A 9,614-nucleotide genomic window follows, 5' to 3' on the forward strand; every position below is an offset into this window, starting at 1 on the left:
GTATTCATTTTATAATTATGATATCCACTGCTTCCTTTCCAGACGGTTGAATCAGTATTATTGAAGAACTAATCTGTCATTATTTTACAGGACCTACCCACAACAAGCAGCCTGCAAGAGATCATCAAGAGGAACACAATACCAAAAATTTCAAGATTCAAGTAAAACTCTTATTGGTGACATGCATTTTCGCAGAAAATTTACTACAAACTGGCTGGAAGGCAACTTGGAAGTGGCTGACAAGTGTGTACCCATACTTAACCCATTGAACCCTGAGCTCCTTGGACTTTCGGCTCCCCCACCCTGGGCTCCCTGAAGAAAGATCTGGCCACTCAGGTATATGGAGGTTTGAATAGCGGTTGGTAAAACGGCCACGAGGGTTGAAAGGGTGAAACAACTAACACGTTTTCACAATTCCAACTTACACCAAACAAATATGAAACAACAACCTGAATTATTAGATTACTGGTATAAAAGCCCGTCAAAATGACGGGTTGGAGTTATTGTATTCGAAATATTCAAGGAGACTGGAAGACATTATTTTTTTTGTAACAAGAAAAAGCGTTATTTTAAATTAACATTACATTTAACACTACATACCACGTTATTTAACACTACATGTACAAATGTGATCCTATTTTCTTTATCTTCTGGGACGTTTCATTTCAACGGTACAGCCTCGTGAGTGTGGCAAAATCACTCTACCTCCAATTATAACACAATGTCCATCAGAATATATCGTTTGTTGAACTTTGTTCTGCTTAATGTCATACTTTCTAGGAACGCATCCACATCATGCAAACTTGCTGTTTTGCGATCTAAATTCCCAATAATACAATTTATTTCAGAAAACATCACACACCACATTGTTTTTTTTCATTTAAGCAATTCAATGTCTTAAACTATAGATAAGTCGATTCTGAGTACTGCACAAGTCAAAGCTTTCGAGAAAAAAAAAACTATCGACTTCTACGCCGAAAAATATGGCAGTTACTTTTTTGGTTGGATGTGCCTTTTTCTTCTAAAAAAAAATTAATAATAATAATAATTATATATGTATTCCCTGACAAGGAACTCCATTGTCGGAAGCCGTTAGACCCATCAAGTCTGTGCAATGGTTGCCAACCTATAGTTGTTTGTTCATGTTCTATCCTTTTTAAATGCTGAGTGTCAAGCAAGGAAGCAGCATGTACCGTTTTTAAAGTATTTCGTGTGACTCGACCGAGGTTCGAAGCACCGTCCTCCCAGACTCAGAGTGTACGCCCTAACCATTACGCCACTGAGTCTGGTCTAATACACCTGGTCCTACCTTGCCTTGGTTGACATGAGAATGGTATAATGTTCCAACACTTCGAAGAAGAGGTGTTTGAATTTTGATGAAATGTGTTCCAATTACAGTCAAGTTGTTGCTAAATTTGCCAGAAAAAAAAATAAAACAAAGTAGCAATTTATTTTAATCTTTCACCAAAAATATTCTTGAAAAACAGATAAATAAATGACCAATTGTTCGTTCTTATATATCTTGGCACCGATGGTGAACAAAAAGGTAAGCATAAGCCTTGGTAATAACATGCTAAGTCGCTTCCATGATGCAGAAACAGAGACCGTACCTGCTGAACTGTTCCCAGCAAAGAGTAAGCGCTTTGGATCTGCTTTCGGCTGAGCTTCCCCAGTGGCATCTTTTGCAGGTCAATCTGTATTGGGATGAGATGAACACGAACACACATATTGAAGCAGCTTTTGTGTTCCAAATCTCTCTCAATTTGCTTGAATGACCAAAAGCCTGAAAAAGTGCTGAAGGATAAAAGATTAAAACACATTGCAATTGATTCATTTTTCAGTTATTGTCAATTTTGATAGAAATACCATCATAAAACGTCGTAAATGATTCATTTACAAATCCTGTCTCAGTCTTCAATCATGTATGCATACATCAAATGACTCGTTTCATCTTCCCCCATCAATGCCCGTAGTGATAAAGGCAAGTAAGGCAATTTGCTCCGAAAGATTTGATTCTTATCAAAAGCTCCTATTCTTTTGTCATGTTTTCTTTTTATTTTTTTCCTCCTCGTTAAAAATGATGTTAAGCAAAGCATTGAAAGTGAACGCAGAATTATCATGTCAGTGTTGCAATTAAAGCCCAGCTATCTTATCAATCAACAATGGGCCGGGAATCTACCCGTTCTACAAAATAACGCATCATAAAAACCATAAAAAATAATGCCGCCGGCACCCTTTGTGCGGAGGCATAAAAAAAACAGTGAAGTCAATATTCGGTTTCCAATGGATACGCTACCTCAAAACAGCACATCTGAAAATGTAACAACTTGCATCGACTATCAAGGTTTTGATACAGGAGGAGGTGCTCGCCATTGTTTGATGCAAACATAAGTTAAGACCTTGAGATCCCGAATGCATGAAAAATTAAGTTCCCATGACTCAAAGACTTCCCAAAACAAAAGAAGCATTAAAGCAGAAAAACTTTTATTCCTAATTGACTACATAATGTTGCTGACAGTAAGTAATGTAACTACAATATTTGAAAGGTTCAAAACATTGGGCCTACCTCAAACTCTACCATGGCCTTCTTCATGCTATCCACATCAAATATCAACTGCATGAGATCTTGAATAGCTGGCTCCAGCAAGGACTTGATCCCTGCAGATTGAGTCAGCTTTTGCAACTCGTGATCGTCCTGCAGTAAATAAAATAGGCAAGGAGATGTACCGTATTAAGCAGTTAAGCAGACAAAGAATCATTGTTCATAATTATCCTTCCTCGTGGGCTCTCAGGATAGCCTATATGTACGCACACTCATCTCTAAGCTGTTTAGTTTGGGCCCAAATATCAGCCCAGCTATAAACAGGTCCAGTCATCCTGGTGTTTCACAAGTAAGGTGAGGCATCAATGTGTGCTGTCCCTCGGATGGACAATAAACCTCGGACAATGTCCCTCGGATTAACTGGGCTTTCCATTTGCTGCTATTAATTGGTTGACAATAAAGAACCCACATTGTCCTTCAAGAAGAGTAGGTGAGTTATCGCCGGCACGCTGACCCAATTCCAAATTCTGTTCTCACTTACAGGGGGAACTGCATCAGCGGCACAGCCATGCCCCTCCTCCCGACCCCTAGCAATAATTCAAACAAGAGGTCACGTGCTGTACACAAAATGAATGAATGAATCCTGCCTAGCTGGAAGTCACACCCAAATTACACGTGATAATTAAATAATGATGGGATAAAATAAAAAATATAAAAAAATAGCAATTGTGACAAAAATGATTGTTTCAAATGTATTCACAGCCCTCAGCTTACCCGTCCGTAATCAATGTCCATTGGGTAGAACTTATTCGGGTATTTCACAAACTTCTCACAGTACCAGCTATTCCCAGTCTTGGAATCGTACAAGTCCACAAAGTGATCAATCGCGGTCTCCAGAGAGTCCATCTTCTCCACTTTGTTTCCTCCAATGGTGGTTCCCACACGTCCCCAAGAACGAAACACCCAGTACCTGCAGCCGAGAGTGATCACTGAATGAGGTCGATCAAAATGTAACGTTCAGCTCATTCCATAAATCGGTCACATCACTGGCAGTTAGCAGCAGAAATACTTATCCACTTCATTACTTCGGTCATCTAAATATTAATACGCTTGTTCACCCATCCGTCTGTGTGTAACATTGCATTACACCCATTGGTTGGACAGCTGGCCTGACAATTTCATCCAGAAAAAAATAAAATAACATGGCCACCATGTTGGTGCCGACTTCTATGCGAAGCCAAGGACATCTTCAGAGCCGTCATATTCACAATCGCCATGCTCTCCTGAGAAGTTTTCCCTTCAGTGTAAAATGACCAAAGCGACAGTTAAAAGGACTTTGAGCCGACTGGTGTCATGGGCCTCAGTGGTCGAGGCAGCGACCTGTTGTCTATACACCGCCCAAATAATTGTGGCATTCTCTCAAGCAGGTATTTTATCGAGGAGGTCATATGCAGGTCCTTGCTATTATTTCCGATTATTATTTCTGAAACGACCCGATCAGGAGCCATAATGCCAGTCATTATAAAGTTCTTTGTCGGAGGACTTCAGGGAATCTCGCGACATTGTGAAAGAAAACATCAGTCATCATTTACTTTTCACATTTACTGTGTGTACATATGCATCAGAAAGAAGATTACTGTTTTCGGGTTGTTTACTGCCACAGTTAGCATGTGAATGGTCACTTGAGTTGTATTTCCACAGGGTTTTCACATATCTCGTGGGATTTTGAGTTTGACAGGCGATGGTTGCGGGTCATACCAAGGAGGAGCTGTTTTGATCGCAGTTTCTGTGTAATCAGTTAAAGTATGATAGGGGAGGGAAAAGTGTTAAATATTCCACTGTTTAGATATGGGAATGTCCGTTTGCTTTTATGAGCAGGAGGGTGAAGAGGAGAGGACAGAGTTGGGAATTGTACTGGGGGCAAGGGGTAGTTGAGAATAAAGAGAGGACAGAGTTGGGAGGGGTAGGTTGAGGTATTGGGGGGGAGAGAGTCGAAGAGTCGTGGTGGGGAGAGGCGTAGGGAGTTTGAAAGCTTTAAGTGGGGAGCGGGCTTTTGAAGGCTTGGAGGGGGGAGGGGATTATTGACATCTGAGGGTATGTGAGGCAGAGGTTGAGGACTTGGGGTCTGAGAGGAGGGTTTGATGACTTGGAGTTCTGGTAATGACTTAGGGTCCGGAAAGAGGGGGGGGGAAGGAGAGTTGAGGACTTGAAGTCAAATTTTACATTGCACGGTTGTTCTGCAGGTCCCAACTGGTTTTATTCAACGGTGTTTAAGGCTCACAATAATTTTACTGAAGGTTTTGGAACACCACTCAGATATCCATTAAATTTAGGTCACCTGTGCAAAAATTTGAAAAATGAAATTGAACAAGTGAAACCCTTCAATACAGCGCGTGTGGTGAATCAAATGAGTACACTAATGTTAAAATATGCAATTTATGCTTTTTCAGTTGAAAAACAATTAAAAAGCATACTTAATATTTGAAATGTAAAAATCTTGTTATTATTGTGATAAGCACCTTTATATATATAACAGAAGGAATGAAATCGTTCGATACAGCGTGGCAGGGGGCCGCAAAAGAATGATTGTAAGTAAATTTCAACTACTAATGCATGACGAAACACTTGTTTATGGCTAATATTAAAGAGAATGATGGCGTAAGAAGAACTTAGCCTGGAATCCTCGTGCATAACACCGCCCACACAACACACGTGGTGTCCTTTGACCAATCAGGAGCAGTGCAGTTACAGTATCGTTTCCTTCAGCTCGATTGGTCTTGTCCTGCACGTGATGTTTTCGGGGGGTTTTTTTCGTTTTTGTTGAATCTGAGGAGATTATTTTTTCGTTCTTGTTGTAAGTAAATTTCAACTACTAATGCACGACGAAACACTTGTTTATGGCTAATATTAAAGAGAATGATGGCATAAGAAGAACTTAGCTTTCTGCGTTCGGCGCGAAATGCCATGGTGGACGGAAGTGACGTCTTTCGTTCGTTCGTACATGAGGGGCGCGTTTCTTTGTTTTTTTTCCGGCAAGCAATAAATTAAATGGTTTTCACAGATATAACACATTAGTTTCACAAATTCGATACAGCGTGGTAGGGGACCGCAAAAGAATGATAGCATAAGAAAAACTTAGCTTTCAGCATTCGGCGATCGGCGCGAAATACGATGGAGGGCAGAAGTGATGTTTTTCGTTCGTTCGTATATGAGGGGGGAGCGTTTCTTCGTTTTTTTCCGTCAAGCAATATATGAAATGGTTTTCACATATATAAACACATTAGTTTCACAAATTTCCATTGAAATACTCGGGTATTTTCGTCGAGGTTACGCACTGCATCTACCGGACGGCCGTCATTGGCTGTCTTGAGGCACGTGGGGGGGGGGGGGGGACACCGGACCCATCGGAGACGTGGTAGACAACGCCGGGGACATTTCAAACTCGGTGCAATTGTATACAGCGCACGCGCTGTAATAAATAGTCTTCTGCTTTCATATGCAGCACAAGGCTGTGGGTAGCATCAATTTCTGGGGAATGCAGCTGGCCCACTGATGCAGTGCCACCTGGAGGTTGGTGGTACATGTTTGGGAGCCTTGGTGGTGCGCATTTCTGTCTACACTGTTGCTGATAATTCGCCAACAAGTGATGAAACCAGTCCGACAGCTGAGGGGGGACAGAGTGGGTAAAGGAGTAAAATAGACTATTTATTTCATGAATAAACATCCAGTACAAGTGTTTGGTTTCTGTGTAGAATAGGACATGTGTAGAATGTGTCAAAGAATGTTTTAATAGCTCTCCAGTCCCCCTGCCATTATGTATGTCTAAGCCCTACCATTCCCGCACCATTCCTGTGTAAGCCCTGCCATTTCTTTGATGTCCGCCTTTAGAATTGGTCTGTTTTTTTCTGATTTCTTTCACCTTCTTGAGTATGTTTGAGGCAGCCGAGCAGCACCGAGACACACGGTGAAAACGCCCATCCCACCGATGAGTGGATAGGCGAACTCTCTCAAAGCTACGCCAGCTCGGAGAGGGGGGAGGTGGATATAAAAGGTGACGCACGAGCGCAAAGTTCTCTCTCTGGTCGCTAGCCCTCTGGAAACATCTCCCTTATCTCTAACTCATTCTGACCCTGTCTTTTTCTCAAGCGCTTCAGGAGAGCCTGAAGTCTTCGCGGCCAGGCAGTCGTCACGTTTTTGTGAGTGCTGCAAGGACGAGAACATTACGGCCCGAGACGCCACACGGCAGAATAAACCCAGTGTCAAAAAGCCGCAGGACGACTACACGCAAGCTGACATCCTGCTGAATGAGGCTCTCCAAACCTGCCGTGGCTAAACCACCGTGCACAACTATAGCATAGCGTGTGGACAGGTTCTTCTTAAGTCTTGTCTCCTTTCTTGCTGTCTTCTGCTTGTGAATGTAATGGTTTAAAATATTGCACAAGCCATTGAGAGCATCGCAAGCATGGGGAATAATAATTTTGTATGAGAATCCTCTCAATTGTTCCTTGTACTTCCCACCCCATTTTAATAAATCCTGTTCTTCCACTACAAGAGTGTCAATCTGATGTGCACTCCAGAATTGGGAACGATATAACATGGCACAATTAAAGCTGTTACCATTAGAAACGACACGCAAATGCCTCATTAGGTTAAAAACGCGGTGGTTCATCAAAGGTCTCACTCGGCTCCCATCCTTTAGAACTGACGAACGCATTGCCGGCGACAGACTCATTGGAGTTTCTGTGAGTCAAAAACAGAAGGGAAGATCTTTTTGTCTTTCCCAGTGGATGACGTAGAGCCCTCAGGATTACCTGTTACTAAATTTGTGACCAGCAGAAGATTTTACATGTCTACCCAGTCCACTGTGGGATTCAGATCCTGTTCCAATTCCCGTCACCGTAACAATATATGTAAAACAAATAAAGAGGAAAACAACTGCCGTTTTAGGACTCCTCATAATGTGTGGACCACATGCACACCAAAACTAGAACAAGAACATTCACCTTTTGTTTTTGTCAGCCTCGAGTATCTGCAGCTTGTAGTAGGAGTTGGTACCTTTGACTATGTCCACTTGGCCCAGTGTGGCACTGTAAATTTTGTTGCCTTCTTCATGTACATGTGCTGTGTTCTCCAATCCTACAGAAGCACAAAAAATTACAAGAATAAAGCAAAAAAAAAATTTTTGAAATGGATTTATCAACTGAAAGCTAATAAGAGCATGTTTATCGCTGTGGGAAGGAAGGTGCGGCTAATGTTTCATAACAATGAACATAGCTTTCAGTTAAAAAGTCTCTGTTGAACTTTTCTGCCAATGCTGACCAATACCATCCTTTATGAAGACTTTCCATTAAAAAAAATAAAAACATTAGTCAATGGTTACAGAATGGAAACTTTTCTGGTGTGTTTGATCATCAGGGGGCTGGGGGGGGGGGGTGGGGAGACTGCATTCAAGTTAAAATAGGTGAAAGACTACCCACATTCAATACCAAAAGGATAAATTTAGGAAAGGCCTGAACAAAAAATAAGAAAATTTCAATCTAAAGGTCATTGTAAGGAAAGTGCAGTTACAACAAAATCAAAGAATTGAACTCTGAAGCACAAAGACCATGAGGGCAGTCAGCCTGCTTTGTTTGAAAAGCACTGAAAAAAAAAAATCCCACAATTCCCCAAAGAGTTGGGACATGGAACACCGACACATAATTATATTTAGCATCTGTCACTGGCAAGACACCAGACAAAACTGCCAAGTTACACAGGTGATGGAAAAGGTACTTTGATGCTCATTCTGATCACCATTAAAAGTGGCAAAATTCATTACCGAGGGAGCTTGACTCCCATCAAGTATCAATCACAATTCTTCAAGACTATACAGATAGAATAAAGTGGGTGGTTGGAATTTTACCTGGACTAATCCACATATGAAAAATGACACAGAAAATAAATAAATAAATAAATACGTAAAGCTGACCTGAGTCCGGATCAACTGCTGCTCCACCTTTTAACATCAACTTCTGCTTCTTCTCAGTCTTACCAGAACCTGAACCATATGCAGGGTGGGTGCACAAGGAGTAATAGAAAATTGTGTTGTTTTTTCTTTTTAAGGATATGAGGTTATGGAATGTTAAGCCCACAAAATTAAAGTGATATTCAATAATGCAGTGAGAGTTCAAATAAATGTTATGCTCTCCATACCATCCTCAGCAACCCTTTCTGGATTACTATCTTAGATTGCCCCCAAATTAATACGACACACAATCTCCATGATATCAAAATGATAATGTAATAATTTCTGTGTTTCCAATGAAGTATAAAGAGGCATTATCGGCAGAAAAACAAAAATTTCATCAGTTGAACACTTTCATTTCAGTCATTTGATCAACGAATAAATGAAAAATCACTCATAGAGCGACACTTGGCAAAACAGACCAAAGTAGAACGGCACTCTGAAGAGCGCTTACCTCTGCCAGGCTGACTAGTTTAGTTTCGTATCCCATTGATAGGCTGGATCTGAACCAAAATCGAATTGGCTTGATTTTGTCACCAAACCAAATCCACCAAATTTTGTCATGACTCGTCCACAACTTTTTGAAATATCATGAACATATATATATATATATATATATATATATATATATATATATATATATATATATATATATATATATATATATATATATATATATATATATATATATATATATATATATATTGTTGCGAATTCGCGCCCGCCGGCGTGCGGACGGCCACGCAACTCGGATCACGGCACGTCGCCCACCGGACGGACAATTCAGTTGTGACCCTCTCGGACAAAGTCACGGGTGGGGGTTTAACCTCACCACGATCGTGCCAATTGCCCACCCGAGCAGGATAGGGTCGCTCACCAAATTCGATCTACCTAAGTACCTGCGCGAATGGTCGACCGGGCGATCGCACCTCGCCGCAGGTCGACTCCGGACACGGGCCGCTTGGGTGGCCCGTTCCGTGCTATCGGGATAACCGAGCAGTGTTATCGCCGACCTGGACGGTTCAGATTAATTACCGGCCGTATTAAGCCCACTACGAACCCTTTACA

At 41.4% G+C, this 9,614-nt stretch overlaps 1 protein-coding gene across 1 annotated transcript in view; it reads right to left on the bottom strand.

The window, feature by feature from the left end:
* The window catches only part of PARP1 (poly(ADP-ribose) polymerase 1), an 82,564-nt gene that overhangs the window by 27,791 nt on the left and 45,159 nt on the right, over positions 1–9,614 (bottom strand). Inside the window, exons 11-15 of the mRNA XM_085856117.1 lie at positions 8,511–8,579; positions 7,546–7,678; positions 3,317–3,512; positions 2,567–2,695; positions 1,611–1,694 (exon numbers count right to left, since the gene is read on the bottom strand). Coding sequence (XP_085712243.1) covers positions 1,611–1,694; positions 2,567–2,695; positions 3,317–3,512; positions 7,546–7,678; positions 8,511–8,579 — 611 coding nt within the window. The remainder of the gene's footprint in view (positions 1–1,610; positions 1,695–2,566; positions 2,696–3,316; positions 3,513–7,545; positions 7,679–8,510; positions 8,580–9,614) is intronic.

The sequence above is a fragment of the Eptatretus burgeri genome, chromosome 15 (genome assembly GCF_056783735.1).
Source record: "Eptatretus burgeri isolate ZD-2024b chromosome 15, Ebu_testis_v1, whole genome shotgun sequence".
NCBI classification, from domain to species: domain Eukaryota; kingdom Metazoa; phylum Chordata; class Myxini; order Myxiniformes; family Myxinidae; genus Eptatretus; species Eptatretus burgeri.